Source organism: Sturnira hondurensis, unplaced genomic scaffold (assembly GCF_014824575.4).
Source record: "Sturnira hondurensis isolate 20B ecotype Veracruz unplaced genomic scaffold, ASM1482457v3 Scaffold0000780, whole genome shotgun sequence".
NCBI classification, from domain to species: Eukaryota; Metazoa; Chordata; class Mammalia; order Chiroptera; family Phyllostomidae; genus Sturnira; species Sturnira hondurensis.
In genome coordinates, this window is record NW_028073411.1 from 22242024 (window position 1) to 22263611 (window position 21588).

The 21588-nt window shown below is 66.2% G+C and overlaps 1 protein-coding gene across 2 annotated transcripts in view; it reads right to left on the minus strand.

The window, feature by feature from the left end:
- Window positions 1-1858: 1858 nt before the first annotated feature.
- The window catches only part of GRAMD4 (GRAM domain containing 4), a 51554-nt gene continuing 31824 nt past the window's right edge, over window positions 1859-21588 (minus strand). For both annotated transcript variants that reach the window (XM_037049313.1, XM_037049317.1), the window contains exons 4-19: window positions 14741-14861; window positions 13498-13559; window positions 11512-11644; window positions 10967-10992; window positions 10698-10789; window positions 10175-10266; window positions 9316-9364; window positions 8329-8400; window positions 7968-8011; window positions 7781-7890; window positions 7484-7641; window positions 5880-6024; window positions 5647-5740; window positions 5022-5106; window positions 4406-4474; window positions 1859-4012 (exon numbers count right to left, since the gene is read on the minus strand). In XM_037049313.1, coding sequence (XP_036905208.1) covers window positions 3905-4012; window positions 4406-4474; window positions 5022-5106; window positions 5647-5740; window positions 5880-6024; window positions 7484-7641; window positions 7781-7890; window positions 7968-8011; window positions 8329-8400; window positions 9316-9364; window positions 10175-10266; window positions 10698-10789; window positions 10967-10992; window positions 11512-11644; window positions 13498-13559; window positions 14741-14861 — 1460 coding nt within the window. In that variant the 3' untranslated portion in view covers window positions 1859-3904. The remainder of the gene's footprint in view (window positions 4013-4405; window positions 4475-5021; window positions 5107-5646; window positions 5741-5879; window positions 6025-7483; window positions 7642-7780; window positions 7891-7967; window positions 8012-8328; window positions 8401-9315; window positions 9365-10174; window positions 10267-10697; window positions 10790-10966; window positions 10993-11511; window positions 11645-13497; window positions 13560-14740; window positions 14862-21588) is intronic.

Below are 21588 nucleotides of genomic sequence, written 5' to 3' on the forward strand. Positions count from 1 at the left end.
GCACATGGAGAGAGCCCCAGTCTGAGAAAAAAGCAGTCAGTGATTGTACCTCCCGCTGTGCTTCTGTCTGTCCCCAAGTCCCCAGGCTCTCCCCACCCCAGGGCAGCCCTGACTCGGATTCACAGCTGGAGCGAAGGCTTCTGCTGGAAGGGGCCCCGAGTCCTCAAGAATAAGACCCAAGAACTACACGGGCGCCAAAGAACCGTCTTCCCTGCCAGGAAAAGCCAGGAGGCGCCCTCTTAGAATGAGGGGCCCCTGCAGACATAGGGCCCTGCCCTGACAAAGCCAGCGTCCGCTGAAGACACGCCAGGTCCAACGTGTGCTGACACCCCACCTGCGGACCCCCCGCCAGCCCAGTGCAGGCCCTTCCCTCAGCGCAGTGGGGCCACGCCACCGTCACCGAGTATCACGGCGTCACATATCACTTGCTGCCTGGAAAGAGGCCAAAATTCCTGTTCTGAATTATGGCCTCTATTGAACATGTACAGCTTTCACATTGTCGCAAAGTCCAAAAATCAAAGCTGAACCATCCTAAATTGGGCTGGTAGGGACTGCTGTCAAACGCACGCACTAGCATGTGGCGGCCAGCAGAGGGAGCCAGTCACCGAAACGGGGCTGGTACTCCCGTTCCAAACGTGCACCTGTGCGCCTCTTTGACAGGTTAACAAACACCATCAAGCAGCCAGCCCAGCTCCCTCCTCACCCAGGGTTCCCCCAGGGAGCAGGGTGTCCCCCATGTGAGGACCAGTGGGGGCCTGCTGCCAGGAGGGGCTGGGGTGAGGGGAGGCTGCGGGCATGGGAGGTCAGGGAGTTCACTTTGGCTAAAAAACCAGAGTCCAGCCTCTCGTCTGCAGTGACCCAGGGAGGACGGCAGGCTCTCCCCTGAGTGTCTGTCACATGCCAGCTTCCCGGGGACTGTGGTGGGTCAGAGCCACGCCCCCGCCCCAGGATGACACCACGACAGACCGGTCGTGGGCAGGCCACACCTGGCAGCAGAGCCAACCCGCCAGGCCGGGTCTCCCCAGCCCTGGCCCAGTCTCTGGGCGGCTCTGGAAGACCCTGCCTTGGGGGCTCTGGGTGTGGGAGGCAGGGCACCCCGGGGTGCCCGGGGTTGCCCAACGCAGTCCAGCCTGAGGCCCCTGGGGTTTCGGCGCCGGGCGACCTCCTGCATCCCCGGGTCCAGTGTCAGTCCCTGCACCAGCCAAGGCACGTGTACCACTGGGAACCCCTCTGCCTGCAGACCTAGGTCCCCCAGGCGCCCAGAGCCCCCAGGAAAGGCACCTCTGGGTGGGGGTGGGGCTGAGGCTAGGGCTGCATCCCAAACTCTGTGCTGTGTCCCCACTTCTGAGCTTCCCCGTACACCCTCGGGGTAACAACGGCACCGCACCCACCGGCACCGCACCCACCGCCCCGGGGCCAGGCCCCGGCTGTCCTCCATGCGCTGCCGCCGCTGGCGGCTCCTCCTCTGAGGCCTGGCTCCCAGCCTCGAGCTGTGCACGGCCCCACCGCACAGCCCTCCACCTGGGCGGGGCCCTGGCCCCCTCGACCTTCAGCCAGGCAGCCGTGGAGCTGAACCCCGTGGCCCTCCAGAGCTGGTGGCTGCAGGGCCCCGGCTGCACCTGCCCTCTCCAATGGCCTGCATGGCCTGGCCCCCAACCCCCTCACCCACCTTAGCAGAAAGCATTTCCGGTTTATTTAAATAAAAATTATAATTTATACAAGACTCTTTCTTTAAACAAACAAGGTTTTCTTTAAAAAGTGTTACAGGGGGTTTTCATCGGCTCTTCACACCACACAGCCCCTCTGCCGCCTGGGGCAACACTGACGACGACTTACAGACCGGAGCAGATGAGCCTCAGACGGAAAAATTTAACATTCATTCTAGTCCAGTGGTTAGTCACAGAAATTAAATATCTGCACAGACTCTACACAGTTCAGTAGAACGCCAAGTTCTCTCCATCGTGGGCCCAGGCCCCTCCTGCCGCTGACCCAGTGTGCAATGTGGGGACCCCGTCCTGTGCCCCCCGCCCTGCACCCCTCGGCCCACAGGGCCAGGCAGCCGCACCGTCGTGTGGCGAGTCTTCATTTCCCTTTCTCTCGGAAGGGACTCCAACTGGACCACTCACTCTGCTGAAGCCGACAAGTCCTATGCACCCACAGGGCCACCCCTGGGGCTAGGGCCAGAACTCCAGCTTTGCTGACACACACGCATGGGCCCCATGGCAGCCAGTCCTCCCTACAGCCCGTGCCTGGGGGCAGTTCAGGGCCCACTATGCCCTGGACACGAACAGGAGTCCCCTCTGGGGTTGGTCCCCTGGGTGCATTCGAGGCCTCTATGGGACCCACAAGAGCCGGCCCACCTGCATGGACGTGGGAGCCATGGCCAGGGGTGAGAGTGGGTTCTGCCTTCATTTCCGACCTGCAGAATCCCGACCGCCAGGCCAGGGTGCCCGAGAGCTGGGGGTGCTGCAGTCCCCTCAGACCTCACCGACGAGTGGGGCGTGTGCTAGCCCTGCCTGGTGGGTGTGGCTCCCCCAAGTGGCCCCTGAACCCCAGCATGTGGTCCTGCAGCCTCTCCGCCCCTGGTTTCCCATGAACAGCGACTAGAGGAACGCCACCACTCTCCCCAAACCAGCACGCTGGGACTGGAGCAAAGGTAAAAATTACACGTGAAAAATGATACAAAAATAAGAAAAACAGCTCGCTCTCTGTAAAAAATATAATCTGTTTCTTCAAAAAACCACCACCTCAGTGGCCCCCGAGGACTCGGGGTGAGCCGAGGGGCCAGCGAGGTCCGTGACGGGGAGCACACTGACCCACCCGAGTGTTGCTGCCTCAGCCACGGGCCTGTTGTGCCACAGAGCTGGCTTCCAGGCCCGTCCCGGGATGGACCGAGCCTGGGCGCCTCCATCAGAGTGGCTTCCTGGGCAGAGGGGGCAGGGGGAGCTGGGGACCTGAGGGGCGAGGCTCAGTCCTACCCACAGGCATGTAGGCAGGGGACACGGCCAGGGACGCTGTCCAACGCTGGGGCCCGACTGCCGGTGAACAGCTCTATGTCCGGCTCACAGTCATGCCCCCACAGGGTCCTCCCAAGTGGCCTGAGCAGCAGGGACCACCAGGGGCCCAGGACATTCCCATACACCCCCACGCCCAGCCCTGGAACCCCCTGACTGACACTGGTGGCTGAGCCCGGAGGCCAGTGGCAGCCTCGAAGCAGCAACTTTCACCGGGAGCCACCAAGGCCGGGAAGACTCTGATCCCGGGCCTTTCCAGAGAGTGAAGCATGAAAAACTGCTCTGGCCACGCGCCTCTCTGCACCAGAATCAGAGGCCGGTGACAGGGCCCCGCACCGGCTCGTCAGGCCCAGACGGCAGGCGGCCCGGGTGGATGATGGGCCCGACCCCGGCCTGAGGCGCACGGGCCCCCCCAAGACCCAGCAGAGTCCCGGCCTGAGGGCGCTGGGAGGACATGCAGCCGGCAGCCGGCTGACGGAAGGGAGAGTCCTGCTGGCCGCTGACGGAGGTTGGTGACGGGGCTTGGTGACGGGCTGCTGTCCTCCATCAGCGACGTCCTTCAGCTATGGCTTTGGTGCAGAGGAGTGGCCAGGGACAGGAGCGGCAGCTGTGCTTGGCGAGGGCTGGGACACTGCGCGTCCTGCGTGTCGTCCTCTCTGGGGGCCTGGAGGACCCTCTGCCCTGTGTCCACAGTCTGGGATGTGCCTCACCTGCAGACGGGCCAGCAGCACCCGCGCGGCCCCAGCCCTGCACAAGGCGCCTCGACACGCCGCAGGGCGGCCCCACGGGACCTCAGGTCAAGGGGCATTATTGCAAAGGCTGCAAGGACATCCCGCTTCTTCCCCGCCACCAGACGGCTGGGACCGTGTAGCCTCCCCGGAGAGACGGCCCTAGCTGTCGCCGCCGGCCGCCGCCACTGCTGCCGTGATTTTCACGTACTGGTTGAAGATGGCCTCGAAGGCCTCGTCCCGGTGCACCATGGCGCCAAACACCAGAGGCTGGCGGGAGGAAGTGCCGTCCCTGAGCCCACGTGGCCAGGTGGGTGAGGGACAAGGCCGCCCACGCCCAGGCCCTGATGGGGCCACGTGGGGTCTGGGTGCTCAAGGACAGACCAGCCCCCGGAGGCCCGACTTGCGAGAGACTGCAGCAGAGGGTGCAGGCCGGGCCCCCAGCTCTGCCCCCCGAGTGGCCGTGCTGGGCCGTCCCCCACAGGCCTCAGCCTCCAGCCCCATCTCAGTGTGGTGAGGGGTTCCTGTGGCCACAGGGATGGAGGGGGGTGGACAGGGGCAGGAGAAGGGGACGAGGGGCCCCCCGGAGTCAGTGGCTCTGAGCCCACCAGGGGGAAGCCTGGCCACACACACACCCCTGGGCTGCCCGCCGCCTGCACTTACTTTCTGGGTCGAAGGCGTCGACACGGCGATCCCCATGCCAGACCCCGGGAGGACAGAGAGGACCTTGTACTGGGGACAGGAGCGCAAGTCACCGCAAGCCTCTGTCAGGGGACACAGCCCTGCTGCCCCCCTGCACCCGGGGTGTCCTCTGGGGGGCCTGCAGGCGACAAGACGCACTGCGGGGAGGGGGTGGCCCCGCCACCCACTCAAGGACACTCCATGGGGCCACACATCAGGGACACTGGCTGGACAATGCCAGGGTGGGGACAGCTGTCCATGCCCTCACCTGAACCTGCCCAGGGCGGGGGTCTAAGGGACGAGAGTCGGATTACACTGTGGTCAGAGGGGCCCAGACCCTGACCGCTGGGCCCACCTCGCCACAATGTCCCGCCCAACCTGCGGGGGGACGCCAGGCGCTGGCCCACAGAAGGTGGGGGTGGCAGGACCCAGGGGCCCTCTGGAAGGGGAGCCCTGATCGGGTGGTAGCCATGCCCGGGGAGTGTCCAGGCAGCACCTGCCCCACTCGGAAATACGTCCACCTTCCAAGCAAACCCCACCCCTGCACCTTGTCCTCTTCCCAAGACAAGGGGAAACAGGAAAATGGGGGCACACCCACCTTCTGGATGTCCGTGATGTCCGCCAGCCGGATGACTTTGTTCCTCTTGGAGGAGCCGGACTTGGAGCTTTCAAAGCACAAGTAACTACGGGGCGGGGGGGAGGGGGCAAAACCCAGCACCTGAATCCGGAGGCCACCGGCCACGGCCGCGCCTGCCGAGCAGATGAAAGGCAACCCGAACAGAGAACCCCCCATCCCTGTCGGGTGCTCTGGCCTTTTACAAAAGTTTTCACTTTTAAATACACCTTCACAGGTTTTCAAGGTTAAAACCTCCCACTCCACACTGAACCTGAAATGTACCCCCAGACGCCAGACCCGGAGACGCCCCCAGAGAGGCACATGTGTGTCCCTGAGGCCTGGCCAGGGTCTCCTCGGCCAGCTCCCTCAGCCAAGGGTGAAGAGGGGAGCCTGGGCCCTCGCTGCCGCTGGGGGACAACTGGCCGGGGGCCCCCAACACGGAGAGCAGCCCCCGCCCGACCCTCCACACAGGGCGGGGTGCACAGCTTTGGGATGAGCTGAGCGCAGTCTCGCCCTAGAGGAAAAAGAACCTCAGGGCAGCTACTCCCCAAAAGCAGCGTGACGAGGACCCCGCCTGCACCCCACACTCTCCCGGGCCCTCACTCACTTCTCTGTCACGTACAGCAGGCCATTTCGGATGTAGTCCGTGGGCATCTTCCGGTCCCGGTTGATGAGACAGCAGCGCCAGCCGCTCTCGCACACTGCGGGGACACAGCCGCCCAGGTTGCGCGGGGCCCACCTGCTCTCTCGCCCGGCCAAGGCCACGGGGGGCGGAGGGGTGGAAGAGCCTGGACCGGGCGGCCCCCCGCCCTCGGCCAAGTTGGTCAGAGACGCACGTACCCGCCAGGGGTCGCTCGTTCTCTGTCAGGTTAAAGATCTCGTGGAAACTGCCCTTCTTGGTGCCGTGGAGGCGGCCGGCGTCCTCGTCCTTGCTCAGGCCGGCGGGAGCGCTGGACACGCAGCTCCGCGAGGTGGTCGTCTGCAGCTGCCAACAGGGCCGTGTCCCCGTCAGCCAGGCCAGTGCGGAGAGGGACAGGGACAGGGACACACACGGCCGCCCCTCACACCAGCAGCAGGTGCATGAACAGCCACGTGCGCCCAGCTGTGGGCGCGGGCTCCCCCACGGGCCAGGACGGGCACCGGGGCCTCATCGGCCCCTCCCGCTGCGAGAAGCCCCACTACAGCGGGGACACCCCATTCCCCCAGCGATGCCCCCAAAACGCCACACTGAGCCTGCACCCCAGCACACGCAGACCCGGGCCGCAGGCTCGGTCAGAACTGGTCATGGCACAGGCCACCAGAAGCAGCATCAAAAAGGGAGACAACCACGGCACAGCACCGCACAGCGTCAGCCCCGCGGGAGGAGAGGGCTCCCGCACGGCCCCATACCTTGTCAGGCCCCGACAGCTGGCCACGAGGGAGACCACAGACACATGTGACCGCGACAAAAGAAAAACCAGGGTCCACGTGACGCCAGGTCAGACACCCAGAGCCTGGGCGAGCTGCCAGCCCTGGCTCAGCCTGTGCAGGGTCGCCATCCACCCAGGGGCCCACGTCCTGGCCTCCCTCACGGTCTCCTGAGAGTGGCCTGCACAAAGCGGTCCTGACCTCATGAAGGCCCCGTCTGGGCCACAGAGGGCTCCCCACTCGCTGTCCAGGAGCCAGGCTGCCAGTCTCTCTGCCCCTTCCCTGGGGTCCACCACCTCACACACGCCCACAGAGCACCCAGCTGCTGAGTTCAGGCCCCAACTAGCTTCACTGTCCCCAAACTGGGACCATAACCCAGAGCTTCCCTCCCACTGACAGAAGTGTTAACAGGTCGCTGAACACCCTTCTCCCCAGAGCACATTCATTCAGGAGAATCGGCAATGCAATGCCACCTCCTTCAGGAAGCCCTCCTGGACCTGCCAGGAGCTCTACTGGGCCCAGAACTGCCCTACTTGCCTGAGCCCCAGAGGGCAGCACCTGGGCTGGCTCCGGACACAGTGTCCGATGAATGAAATGTGGACCCAGTACCAGACTGTGAGCACAGGGCGGGCCCATCGAGTGCTGCTTGGCCTTGTACCTGAGCCTCGGAGCTGGAGATCGCTGAACCTGGCACCTACCCCCCGAGTGACCACTGCGAGGGCACCCTCCTCCCGAGGACCCCAGGCTCTCTGTGGCCATGGCCAACACCCCACAGCCTGTGCGCCCTAGGCCTGCCCATCCCCAGGAGTCCATGGGAGGATCCCTGTGGGACCAGGCGGGACGGGCCTCCACCGGCAGCCATCCCCACCCAGGGCTGGCCGGCCCCTCAGCACCACAGAGAGAGGTCACAGGGAAGACCCCTCAGCTGTCTGTTTCCAGGGCCCCGTGGAACAGGAGAGACACGAGACCCCGGGGAGCACGTGTGCCCGCGGAGCAGGGCTGGCTCTCGCCCCGGACGCCGTGGGGGGCGGGCTCACCCTGCGGGGCACCGCGGCGGCGCTGGAGCGCTCTTTGAGCTGGGGGTCGGTGGGCAGGCTCCTCCAGATGGTGTAGGGGGTGTCGTACTTGGCTCGCAGCCTCGGGCAGCGTTTGAAGATAAAGTCGATGAGGAAAAACTTGATTCCGGCGTAGAGTCCTGGCGGGGCACACAGCCCACGTCAGCCAGGACCGGCCACTGAGCCCCCCAGAGCCGCCGCAGCTCCGGGCTGGCGCTGGAGTCCGGGGGCAGCCGAGGCCCGGCCCCACCTGAGCCCCCGCCGGTGCCGCCTGCTCACCCATGGCAAGTCCCAGCAGGCGGTAGGGGAAGAAGCAGGAAGCCAGGAAGGCGGCCCAGAGCGCGACGTACAGCTTCTGCGTGATCTCCGGCTGCACCCACATGAACAGGCTGCGAGGGAGACAGGGCTCAGCCGGGCGCGGGGCGCACCCCGACCAGGCGGCGGTGGCAGGGGGACGGGGACTTACTTCTTGATCTTTTCCAGGATGTCGGCCATCTTGCCAAAGAGGTTCTGTGTGAGGCAGCGGCTGCATTAGGGCAGACCCGGGGCCACCGTCCCGATGGCCGCACCGGGAGGGCCCCGGGGTCCCTGGCAGCCCGTGGTCCCGCCCCATCCCCCAGGCTGAGCTGGGGGGTCCTGTCTGAATCGCGGGTTAACATGGGGACGGTGACCTCAGACCCCGCCCTGTGTGCCCCCCACCCCAGGAGCTGGCTGGGCCCTGGCCGGCAGGGTCCCCGACCAGACCGGGAGACCCTGCCACGCCTCGGGGCTGTCTCGGGTGCGTGAGGGGCCACAGGCAAACCGTCTACAGGTGATGGCGGCCGCACCTGCGCCTTCTGGGCGACGTCCAGCACCAGCTGGAACTTCTCGGACACGGTCAGGTCCTCCTTCAGAGGCTCCTTCAGCAAAGGGGGGGGGTCTGCTCAGAGTCAGCGCCCACGGGGCAGCCCAGGCCACTCAGCTGCCCCACAGCCAAGGGGCCCGAACGGGGTGGCCACTCTGGAAGGCACCCCCTTCCACCTGAGAGGGTAGGGTGGGAGGGCAGTGGGCACCCTCATAACCATGGGGCTGAGGCTCACCTCTGAAGGTGCTTCGGAGACCATGCAGACCCCCCCCACCTCACTGCACAGGCAGGGGAACCGAGGCAAGGGGGGGACCAGATCCGGCCCTGCCTATGTGAGCTCATTCAGCAAAGCTCTCTCGAGAGCCCCCTGGCCCTGCCCGCACTGCCCACTCAGCACACCTACTGTGTGCCCATGCACAGAGTAGGTACTCAAATATCTGAGGAGGCCCTGAGGGCTCCTTCCTGCCCACACTCAGTGGCTCTGCCCCAGGGACCAGAGTCCCCCCTTGAGCGAGGTCAGCAAACTTTCCGTGTGGGGGGAGGGCCAGAGAGCGGACAGGTGAGCTCCATCACAGCTACTTGGCTCGGCCGTCCCAGCCCCAAGGCAGCCAAGACACGTGCCACTGAGCAGGCGTGTGGCCAGTGCGACGTCGACGGCAGAGCCAGGTAGCAGGCTGGGGCGGGCACCCTCTGGGCTGGCCTGGGAGGGCAAGGCAGGGCGGACAGCCCAGCTAGGGCCAGGGAGGGGACTGGGAGGGGACTGGGGCGGCCAGCTGTCAAGGGGTCAGGGAGCAGCTGCCCAGGGCTCTGGGCTGGGGACAGCTGACCGCCTCCGCCCAGCCTCTCCCGGGCAGGCAGGACTCTGGGTGGGCACCCGGGCGGCTGCACCCAGAGGTCTCAGCGGCCTGTGGGGGACCCAGTCGGGGCCTGGCCCAGTGGAGACGGACGAGACCTTCACCCCGGGACTCACCACCACTTCAGACACTTCCGGCACGATGCTCCACTGTATCCTCCAGCCCCTGGCAACCGGAGAGGGCGGGGTTGCAGGGCCGCCTCCAGGCCCCACCCGCGTGCCAGAGGGGGGGCGCGCCCGGGACTCAGACCCAGAGGGCTTCAGAAGCCCCTGTCCCTCACATCTGAGACCGTCAGGGCCACTCCCCGGTGCAGACCGTTCAGGTGGCCCTCCCAACGGGGACACGCTCAAAAACCCCCAGGGGCAATGGGATGAGAAGCCTCCCGAGGTGAGTGGGTGAGGTGGCCGTGGGCCTGTGGTGGATGCGTCTCATGGGGGGGGAGCCCCTTCCCTGGCACATTTAAATGTTTTCTACGAAGCCCATTACCAGCGGGCCAGCCTTGGGAAGTGCCCAGAAGACAAGCGTGTGGAAGCGTGCACACGCTGCAGGGCCCGGCCCGACGCAGAGCCCGGGGCCCTCAGGCCCGGTGGCAGCATGGTCACTTTGCCGGGGTGAAACAGGTTCAGAGGGACCCAGAGGCCCAGAGACATGGATGTTTGCACAGGGACACTGGCCTCCCTCCAGAGCCCCCAGGGTCGCAACCACGCAGAGCCCAGGGCTCACTCTGACCCAGCTCTCGTCCCACAAACAATTGCAGGGGCCCAGAAGGGGTTCCCTCCACCCCCACCCCACATCTCTCTGGAGGTCTGGGGGGACCTGGTGGAGGAGGGGCGGGGAGTTTGGGAATTGCCAGTGGCAGCCCCAGTGAACCTGGGGGTTTGGAGCCTGTCCCAGGGCTGACCCCCAACGCCAATGCCCACGGCAGCGTGGGGACACAGCACAGCCACCCCCCCCAAGGCCCACTGGCCGGCCTACCTGGCTATGAGGTAGTTGAGGGACAACCTCAGAATGGCCAGAAACAGGAACATGGGCACGGCCCAGCCATGCCACACAGCATTCATGTACACCTGTGGGGGGGGGGCGGGGTGTGTGGCTGGGCAGACCGAGTCTGGGCCCAGTGGGCGGGGGCATGCAGGCAGGGCGCCCACCCCACCGGGGAGGCAGGCGGACGGCCACAGCGCAGGGCAGGTGGGGCAGCCAGGCCCCTCCTCCCAGAAGCACCTTGTCCACCCTGAGGGCCGCCCGCCCCCGCCTGAACTAGGACCGGTGGTTCACAGGCTGGCCTGGCCCCCGGGTCCCACAGAACAGACCTCCCCGCTGCCCCTCCGCCCAGCTGAGAGAGCAGACCAGAGCACAGCCAGAGGTCCCTTCCCAAGCACCCCCTCTGTCAGGCAGGGTGACCTTCGCCTGACCCTCCCAACCCCCTCACGGTGGAGAAACTGAGGCCATCCTGCTCAGAGAAGGCGCCTGCCCCGCCCGTGCCGCCGGGCGCACTCACAGTGAAGGCGATGGCCGACGTGTAGACGGAGTACCAGTCAGATAAGGCAGAGAGGTTCTTCACGAAGCTGGTGACAGGCTTGGCGCCACGCTCTGGGGACAGGACGGAGGGCATGGTCAGCCGGCCCGTAGGCAGGCCTGGAGGCAGGGCTGGCCACACCAGCCCGGAGGCTGCAGCAAGGCACTCACAGGCTGCAGAGGCTCTCAAGGACGGCAGAGCCCTCAGCCAGCCCCACACCCACCAGGGCTCAGCCCCAGCCAGGAACTTACTGAGTCGCCGCATGTTCTCAGTTAACCTGTAAGACAAGAGGACGGAGGTGAGCGCCAGCAGGGACTCGCGTGTGGCCGCGCCCCGACACTGCACCTGCCAGGCTGTGCTGGCTCATGGGCAGCACCGGAGACCCAGAGCTGTGGGAGCCACGTGCAGGAGGCACCTCGCTGCCGCCCCCTATGCTGGGGGGCCCTGCCTGCGGACTGTCCCTCATCTCCCGCCCACGGTCCCCAGGACCTACACCAGCACCTGGCGTGGAGTGTTTCTCGGACAGGCACAGGACCCCGTGAAGCCCAGCGGGTGGACGCTGCTCCCTAAGCCCACTGTCCCTATGTGTCACAAGCATGAATCAGACCAGAGTGGCGGGCATGGCGGTGCAGCGGCCCCCAGACACCTGTGAGACCTGTGGGCATCGGCCACAGGAGGCCGGTCCCTAGAGGCCGGCGCAGCCAGGCCAGCAAGCCGTGCCACAGGCAGCCCCACCTCCTGGCTTCCCCGAGAACCGGCCCGGCCCCTGGAGGCCCCCTCCTCCTGGCGGGCCCACCTGCGGGCACTGAGGGGCTCCTCCGTCTCCACAGCGCTTTCCTCGGGCTGGAACCGGAAGTCCTCCATGTACTCCCCGAACTTCTCATACAGCCACTTCTGCACGCGGGAGCACAGCCCCTGGCCGCGCCGGTCTGTGGGGACGGGGGGATCAGCTGAGGCACGGGGCATGGGGCAGCAGAAAGGCGAGTGGGCACTCTCGGAATCCCCAGCTGGGGTGGGGAGGGGCAGGCCCACAAGCAGGCCCACCAAGCCCAGCTGGGCCTCCCTGGGCCTCTGTGGGCCTTGCTCAGGGCCCACCTGACAGAGGCCGTCTCCACACCAGCACTGTCTGGGCAGTGCAGTCCACGTGGGCCTGCCTCCCATCCTACCAGCATGCTGGTCTGCTTGGAAAGTGGCTGGGTGGGCTCACTGCCAAGGACCCAGAGCCCCAGCCAGGGGGCAAGTGTTGGGGACAGGGTGCTATGGGGCCTCAGCAGTGAAGTGGCCTCTGCTCTTCCACAGCCAAGGATTGAGAAAGGCACCCACGCCACAGATCCAGAAAACAGGGATGAATCCCACAGAACAGGGGCACTGTGGGTGCAGGTCTCAGAGATGCCCACAGGGGGCACTGTCCACCACCATCAGAGGGCCTCGTCCCCAGGCCCCCACGCCCCACCGAGGAGCAGGGAGGGCGTGGGGGCTCTCAACGGCCTGAGGGTCTGAGTGGGAGGCAGGATCAGCTGTGTTCCCACAGCAGCTATGGACCCCGTGTGCTTCTAGACATAGACATTTAAAACGCAGGTAACATTCACCAGCCATAAAATGTGTTTTCAACCACTAAAATATGTAAAAACACTCAAAACGCAAAAGCCAATGGGCTGTAGCCTTCCGACCCCCAGGTGTGGCTCGGGCCTGCTCTGGGCTGATGACGGGTTTGGGGGTCCAGAGCCCTGGCTGCAGGACTGCGCCCCCAGACTCCTGTCCCTGCCTCCCTCACGCTGGGCTGTACTTGGTGCCCCACCCACCGGGGCCACAGCTCTCCCAGGGACGCAGCCGAGTGTGGGTTCTGGCAGAGGCCGGGGCCACAGGGTCCCGCGGAGTCGGAGTCTTGCACCCCACATGCCCCCGTCCACTGCAGACTCATCACTGTCACGCACAGCTAGGTTCCCAGGCCCCCGGTGCTGCTGCTCCTGCCAGGGAGCCTGTGCCGCCGGTTGTGGGGCCCGAGAACCCCGAGACCCAGGCTCTAGGGATGCAGCAGCCGGTCCTGCACCCGGGCCCCCCCGCACCAGCGTCTGGCCGGAGAGCGAGCAAGCCAGGCCCTGACAGGGATGGGGGTCCTCGGCCAGGCAGCGGCCCTGGGGCGGTCTTCCCTCTGGGCCTCAGTCTCGTCTCCACACTGGGCAGGGCCTATAGCTCAGGGCCTCCTGGGGCGACCCTCCAAGCCCCCACACAGGCAGGGGGCTTCCCATGAATGGCCAGCCTGCGGAAGTGGGTCCTGGGTCCGAGCTCCCAGAGACCAGGGCCCAGCACAGCTCCCATGAGGCCCCTCGACATCCAGATGGAAACCCGGCGTCCCCCGACACCGCCCCCCCAAGGGATAATTTGGAAGGCGTGGCACGCGGGGAGAGCTGTGGAGCCCGAGCTGGGGCCGGAAGAAAGGGGCGGAGACCAGGGCTGGCTCTGGGTCCTGCGGTGGGGCGCTCGGGGACACCAACCAGCCACAGCTGCCCCCTGCTCACTTGCCCCCTGCAGGGGGAATGACTGGCGACGTGGCCAACGCAACGAGGACACTGCTTCTCTGCGGGGAGGGCGGCACCCACGTGGCGTGGCCTGCCCACGAGAGCCGCAACCACGTTCCCGAGGCACGACATATGTTTGCTCCCATTCCCAGGGAGACACTGGCCCGGTTCCTACAGGAGGCGGCCACGGCAGCGAGCACGCGTGTCCCGGAGCAGGACCGACACCCTCCATCACCACCAGCACCCGCTGGGAGGGGGCCTACCTGCACCGTTACTGAGCTGGGCCTGGCTTTTCGGAGGCTGTGGGGCCGTCTGCTCCTCGGTTCTGGAAGAGGGGAGAAGAGGGGAGAAGTGGGGAGCCTGACGTCCGCCAGTTCAAAACACCGGCCGCCCGACCATGCCCCACTGCACCACATGCTCACGCCACCAGGGGGCTCCCTCTGGGCCCCTCGCTGTGTCCTAAGAGGCATAACTTTTCCTGTTAATGACCAAGAAAACACGCCTTGTAAACACACAGCCCTTTTCTTTCCTGTTAATTTTCACACCCTCCTCCTTGCTTCACCATTAGGCTCAGAACACATATTCTCTGTTGCTAGTTCACTGGCCTGCCAATGAAAAGACTTTCAACACACAGTATTATCAAGCACCACGCAAGGCCACAGACTGGGCGACACCTGCCCCAGCTGGCTGTGCCCAGGTCCCCGTGCCCACCACCTGCCTGGCTTCCAGCCCCTGTGGCCCAGCCACCCCCAGCCTCAGCGGTCACCCGGCCTGGAGCGCTCTCCTGGAGGCACCAGCTCCCGACCGTCAGCCGGACTTTCAGCACAGGCCTGGCCCCGGCCCATCCCACGGTGGCGTCTCCTGCTGCTCTGGCCGGCCCTCGCCTCCTGCCTGCCCAGGCCCGCCTCCCTCGCTCTGCACTGGTCGAGGCTGCTGCTTCCGGGCTCCCAGCGTGCCCATCTGGCAGAGACCCCAGGACGTGGGGGAGGCACTGCTCCAGTGAACCTCAGTGGGGCCTGGGGATGCAGGGGCCCCAGGACCAGGACCGTGGGGCCAGGAGACCCTCAGCACGTGCACACCCTTGGATTCAGTGAGGAGGGGCACTGCTTCTGCTCTGTTCACACGTGGGATTCACCCCACACCTCCAAGAGCCAGCCCGGTTTGCAGGACTGTAACTCCAAAGCCAGGACCTAGAGCAGGGAGCTCCGAGGCCCCGAGGGACAGGAGCCAGCAGGGCGCGCGCAGGGCCCTGGGGTGGGGGTGGAGTCTTAGGGACGGATCCGTGGTCAGGGAGGGGCCCAGCCTGCACACCCTGCTCCCAGGGGCCAGCCACCCAAGTGACTGTCCCCACCTGCAGCTGACTACGTGGATGGGGACTTGGAGGGGAAAGAATAGGAGCCCACGCAGGAGACTCGGGACGCACCCAGTCCCCTCCACTGCTGCTCACCTGGCTGTGGGTACCTGCTCACCCTGCCTCTGCTCACCTAGCCGTGGTCACCTCCTCACCTGGCTTTCAGCACTTCCTGGACCTTCTGCTCCAGCTCAATCCGTCGCTGCCGCTCCCGGTCCAGCTCCTGCCGCAGTGTCTCTGCATTGGTTTCTTCTCGAAGCTTCCGGAGCTCCTCCTCTGTGCGGAGAGAAGGACCGGGTGACTTCCTGCCCCTCAGGCTGTGCAGGTGAGAGGGGCAGTGAAGGCTGCCTGATGGGAGACATGGGCTGCCCGCTCCCGTCATGAGTGGACACCCGTAGGCGGGGCTATTAGTCAGGCTCCTCTCACAGGGCGGGGGCAATCGAGGGGCGAGGCAAAGGTGAGACTGCTTCACTAAGTAAACTGGGTGCAAGACAGATGTCCCCGGCACCTCAGCCACCACGCTGACTGGCAGGATGCCCAGGGGCAGGGACCCAGGACACGGGCACCGGGCGGCCCTAGGAGGGGGGTGGCCAGAGAAGCTCAGCCAGCTGGGGCGCCGACAACCTGGAGAGGGAGGCCGAGGTCCCTGGGGAATAGCAGAGGGCGGGGACAGGTGTGGGAGGCCCCAAGACTGGGGGGCATCACAGGGGAGCGGGGGGCGTGCGGAACCCTGGGACCAGGAAGCAGGCCCGGCACTGCGTCTAGGGGGACAGACACATGCCGTGTGGCTGCCGTGGGAGCTTCAGGAGACGAATGTGAGCTGATCCAGGGCCCAAAGAGGTCCCCGTTCTGACCCCTGCAACCAAGTGGCCTCAGGAGGACCGGAGACTTGGCAAACTCGATGCAGTGAAGGCAGGAGAGGGCTGGGTTACCTGGGTCACACAAATTCATTAGAGGAAGGTCAGAGGTCAGAGAGAGACCCGAGCAGCCTCCTGTGACTCTGGGGTCAGAGGCAGGGCGGAGTCAGGGGCAGGGCGGAGTCGGGGGCAGGGAGGAGTCGGGGGGGGGGGGGGGNGGCGGGGCGGGGGGGGGGCAGGGCGGGGCAGGGCTTCCTCTGGAACCTGAAAAGTCAGGAGCAGCCCCTCCCCTGAGCCGATGACTGGCCAGCCAGGGACCAGCCTGCCCAGCTGCGGGGCTCAGAAATGAGGGGCCCCAGCCCCCCAGAGGAGTCTCATGCGCCCAGCCTGGGCTCTGGGTCCCCCAGAGGCGGCCCCAGCTCCCCTTCCCCAGCTCACCTCCCCTCCCCTCCCTCAGCTCCCTGCAGAGCTGAGACCAACATGCCTCCTTGTCCCCCGGCGCCAAAGCCACGCACCCCACAAAGTCCCCTGCCCCGGCGGCTGCAGAGCCGGCCCTCCACAGCCAGTGTGGGGACAGGGGCCACCCCAGGGCAGGCTGTGCAGGGGCAGCAGCACCCAGACACAGCCTGGGGATGGGCACACCCTGGTCCCAGCCAGGCCAGGAGAAGACGTCCCACCTCTTCCAAGGGCCTCACTTCCTGGTGGCTCAAAGGCAGCTAAACGTTAAACTAGACCAATGGGCAGTTAGTGGCTATTCCTCTGACAGGCCTTCTCTCTGAGCGACTCTCCCCCGAGCCTGAAATAATGGTCTCAGCAAGGGCAGCAGACCTCACGGCCCACTCCCTCCGACAGTGACGTATTTAGGTCAGCCGCAGCACGCAGACTGCAGTGGGCCCTTCGCACAGCACAGGCCTGCGGCTCCCCACCGCGGGGCGCTCTCTCCAGTCTGAGCAGAAGAGCCGGGAACCACCCTCCTGCCTGAAAGTGCTGAGCCGCANCTCTCCCCCGAGCCTGAAATAATGGTCTCAGCAAGGGCAGCAGACCTCACGGCCCACTCCCTCCGACAGTGACGTATTTAGGTCAGCCGCAGCACGCAGACTGCAGCGGGCCCTTCGCACAGCACAGGCCTGCGGCTCCCCACCGCGGGGCGCTCTCTCCAGTCTGAGCAGAAGAGCCGGGAACCACCCTCCTGCCTGAAAGTGCTGAGCCGCACACCTGAATGGCGGCCTCCTCTCTCCGGCCCCCACTGGACACGGGTCCTCTGGGGGCTGTCGGGCTGCGCGGCCGGCCCCGGGCCCCTTGGCCTCACATGGGACCGTCTGTCTCCTGGGCTGCTTGGGGGTGCCAGGGTGGGGGACTGGGCCGAGCTGGGCCCACCCCATCCCCAGCAGACACCCCCAATCCACCAGATGGAGGGTGTGACACTGCCCCCAGGGCCAGACGAGGACCCCCCCCCACAGCCTGCGTTAGCCCCCCTGCCGCTGCTGTGAGCACGGCGGCCGCAGACACGGGCTGACACGGGCTGACACAGGCACAGACCCCCCTGAGAGCCGTGGAGGGCAAGTCCAAGGTGGGTGGTTGGGCTCAAGGCGCAGGGTGGGCTCTCTCTGGGGGCTCCAGGGGGATGTTTCCCGGTCGTTTCCAGCTCCTAGAGGTGCCTGTGTTCCGGCAATGACCTCACTGTGACCTCTGACTCCGACCTTCCTCCTCTCTCTCAAAAAGACCCTTGGATGACAATGCCCTCCCCCGTAGGATCATCTCCCGTCTCAGATCCTTAACTCCATCACCTCTGCCAAGTCCCTGTGCCGTGTAAGGTGCCATGGTACAGGTTCTGGTAATCGGGACATGGACGCCTCCAGGGGGGTGGGACTGTGGTCACCACAATTCCCCTGAGATGAAACTCTGGGTCCCAGGAGGCCCCAGTGGCTCCAGGGTCAGGGAATGACATCCTCCCACCTGGCCCAGGAGTGCACGGCTCACAGCACAGGGAAGGGCACTCTTTGGCGGGTCAAAGGGCGTTCAGGGGTGCGGGGGCCCCAGCAGGCTCCCGCCTCCAGCTGAGCCCCAAACGCACCAGAAGCAGGATTTGCCCAGTGCCCCCGGTGGTGTCTCCACAGATGGTGCCCTGAGCCAGGCAGCCCTCACCAGCTTCAACTCTCGCGGTGACAAGGACGCTCGGAGAGGACACTGCCACGCGCCCTCGGCCTCCCACAGCACGCACGCACACACACACGCACGCACAGCACGCACGCACGCAGGGCGGCAGTGCGCTCCTGGAGGCTCTCCAGAGCCCCTCGGCCCTCTGCTGGGCACCCTGCACGGGTCCAGCTTCTGCACAGGAGGCCGTCATTCCCCAGCAGCTCAGCTAGGTCACCAGCGGGGCCCTGGAGGAGGGGCCACGTGCCTGCCTGTCGGTCAGGCCTCCAGTCGCAGCCCTTCAGGGAGGGAAGGCCCAGAGGCCTGGGGCAGGGCTGCGGCATGGCACCCGATGAGTCCAGCTTTTTCGGGCCTGGCGACAGCCAAGACGGGCTTGGGGCTCTGCAGCAACTGCTGAGCTGGCGCATCAACCGGGGCTACGGCTGGGGGGGCCCAGGAGAGCCAAAGTGCCCCCCCCAGGAGTAAGTCAGGACCCCCCGACCTCCAGGGCGCACAGGTGCACCCGGGAGCCAGTAGCTGGCACCAGGACGCGCAAACCTCCCACTGCGTTCCTACTCGAAGGGACACGCACGTGAGCGAAGGAAGTGGCCAGGTCTGCGGACCCGGAGGGAAAGCAGGTCGGCTCCCAGGGGACCTGGTCCGCAATGCCCACCTCCCCCGAGCCGAGGGCAGCAGAATGAGATGGGGAGACAGGCGATCCGGAGAACCCACAGAGATGTCGGCCTGGCTTCCTGAAGCCTGGTCCCCTTGTCCCAACGCCCCCTCCAGCAGCCCGGCACCTCAACAGGCCGGCCGCACTGGCAGAAAAAGTCATCTGGCCCTGTCTGGGCCCCATTTCTGCGTGGAGACTGGGGGCTGCGGCCCTTGAAGACACAGGGAAGAACGAGGTGCAGACACGGAGCCCTGAAAACAGGAAACCAGCACCGCGTGACAAGGACTGCAGCCGGCACTCCCTACGAGGGGCTGGCCCATCCACTTGCTCCAGCTGTCAGCCTCCAGGTCAGGGAGAAGGGCACGCTGGCCAGCTGATCCGTGACTTGGGAGCCCCCTGCCCCCAACCAGCCCACAGCTCCCTGACACCCAGGGGCTCAGGCCGGTGCGGCCCACCGCCCAGCCTCCGGGGAAGGCACGGGCAGGGAGGGAGACTCGACTTCCAGGCTATTTTTAAACCTGTGAAAGTAGAATCTCAACCAGGAGTTGCTCCTGGCACACAACTCAACGGGCCCAGCCACGCCAGAAATAAAACTCAAGTGATAATCCTTAAATAAACTGCTTCCCACCAGCCAGGAACGCACACACAGGGACCCCTCAAAAGGTGGCTCCGCCCCCTAGCCAGTGGGGGGCCTGACCCTGGAGGCCCCAGGCTCTGCCCCTTCGCCTCCCTCTTCACCTCTCACCCCAACTCTCTGGGCTTCCAGCCTCCTCGCCCACCTTGGCCCCCACCCACCATCGCTGGGGACCCTTCCTGAAGGCAGAGCCACACCCCTCCAGAGCCCCCCCCAAAGGGCCCAGGTGTGAGGTCCCCGGCAGGGCATGCCCCTTCGCCCCCTCTCAGCAGCCAGGGCAGACGCGCCGCTGTGTGCTCTGCCCCTCCTCCCCCGCTCTGGGGAAGCAGCCAGGGCGGGAAGTGAGTCACGGTCACGGTAAGGGACAGTCTTATCTCTCCCTTTATCTCTCCCTCCAGAGGCACCGACTGCCAGTCATCAGCCGCTGCTACCAAGGCAGCGCTTTCGGATGGTGAACTGCCGGGGACCAGGAAGCGGCGCGGCGCGGCGTGGCGTGGCGTGGCGTGGCGTGCACGGAGCGGGCGGGGCGTTGCTGTGCTTCAGGCTCATTTCAGGAGATGACCCCGGTGCGGGGTGAAAGCGCCCCTGTCACAGTCCCCCCATGTGAGACAAGAAGGAAGAGGAGCCGGCCAGCACTTCACCCAGAATGACGACCCTCAGGGACCTGTGCCTTCCAGAAGAGAGGGTGGGCTGCTTCGCACCCAGGGCCGCCCTGGGGTCGAACCCAGGGCCAAGCCAGGAAACGAGTGCCTGCCGCGCCCCCATACCCTCTGGCCCTTCGCCGTGCAACCGCAGGGGAGCCCTCCGGGCCCCAGCCCCTCCCCATAGCCATGAGCTGTCTGCTCCCTCCCAGCGGGGTGGGGGGCAGTCTGGGACCCCTGGCCCCCAGCATGGCGAGACCAGACGCCAGGTCAGAGTAGCGGAGCCCAGAGGAAACAAGGCGACACAGAGAACGCGCTTAGGGACCAGACACCAGAGAGGATGGGGGCAAGGAAGGGGGCACCTGGAGAACAGGGGCTTGGGCCGCCTGGGGGGGCCTTGAAGGGAATGTAGAGGGGGCATCCAGGGGGCAACAAGTCCGTCCGCCGATCCGCCCGCCCGCCCACTGGCGCCCACAGCTGTCCGGCCCTGCGCCCAGGCCGGGGGACTCTCGGGAGGTGGCAGCTGCCTCCCCCGCTCCTCCCCGAGGCCCAGCTCCGCACAAGAGGCACAATGTGGGCGAAGAGGCGTCCCCCGTGGAGCTGGAATGCCAGGCCCCCCACCCCGCGCTAGCAGACAGCCTGGCTCCACAGAGGGGAGTTTCAGCAGGAGGGGTCGGGGAGGGTGTGCTGGCCTGGTAGCCCCTCTCCCCATGGCGTGCACGGGGCCCAGGGAGTGCCACCTGGGAGTGGGGCTCAAGCCGCCTCTCTCAGCCCAGGGAGCCCAGTAGCCGCTCAGTGGGCGGGACACGGGGGGAGACTGAGAGAAGTCACGGAGCTTTGTTGTGACACCCGCCCTGGAGCTCGATGCTGCCATGGTCCGGGCAGCCGCCAGACATGGCAGGGCCGGGACACGGAGCCATGCAAACCCCACTCACGGCTGGCACACCGGCCGCCTCTCTGGCCGCCCCTCACCCGGGACAGCAGGGGCCTCCCCTCCAAACTGTGCACTGAAGGAAAGGGGGTGTCAGCAGGCAGGAGCCACGCCGCCAGGCACAGTCAGCCTCTGTGCCCCAAGATGAATGGAGGAGCGTCCTCACCAGGCAGGAGACGTGGTCTAAGGAGACGAAATCCTCGCCAGCCCAGTGGGCCAGGCACCTGATTTTCTCAGGGGCCACTTTCACGGTTTCCGGGGTGAACTCTGCGTGACTCAGCCCCCAGCCCCATCGCCCTCATCTGTCCCCCCCTGCTCACCGACTGTCCTTTTCCTGTCTGCCCCGGCCATCCACCAGCCGCCCCTGAGAAAGGGCAGACACGGCTCAGGGAGCACACTGGTGTGGGGCAGGGCCGTCCGCCCCCGCCCCAGGCACAGGGTTCCTCCTCCCGGCACAACCAATACACATGAGTTTTTCACACACACACAAAACCCCAGATCCCCACAGAGAGGCATCTCCAGGCCCAAAGGGGAGGGTCCAGAGGGAGCCGACCACCCCACGCCCAGCCCGTCCCTGTGGGCCTCGAACACCACGGTGCCTCTCGGGACACTGGCGGTGGTGGGCTGCTCCCCAGCCTCCTGGACTTCGGCCCCAGCAGACCGGCCCAGAGCCTCCCCTCCAGGGCCTCCTGGGAAGTCCAGGGATCCAGAAGGCCCACCTGTGGCCCCACCCAGCTTCCCCAAGAAGCCCCCCAGGGCAGCAGGCAGCCACATGGACACGTGAGGGGCAGGGCAGGAAGGGGACCCCCGGGAGCCCCGGGAGCTCAGGGGCCCTTCTCCCAAGCCAGGCTCTCCAGGAACCATCACCGCTGCCTCCCTGGCTGCGTCCACCGGGCCCCACCTGGCCCTGGCCATGAGCAGGTGGGTGTCGGTGGCCCAGAGATGGTGGCAGTTCCTCGCCTGAGGGCTGAAGACCCCAGGACGCGCAGCCCCAATGGTCAGCCTCCAGCCTGTCTGGGGGGACTCCAAAGGCCTTCCTGACTCGGCGACGTGGAAGGCACACACGGGAAGGGGTCTCGGTGTGACCCAGCACCCCCATGCCCTGTGAGCACTCCCACCCCACCCCCGCGA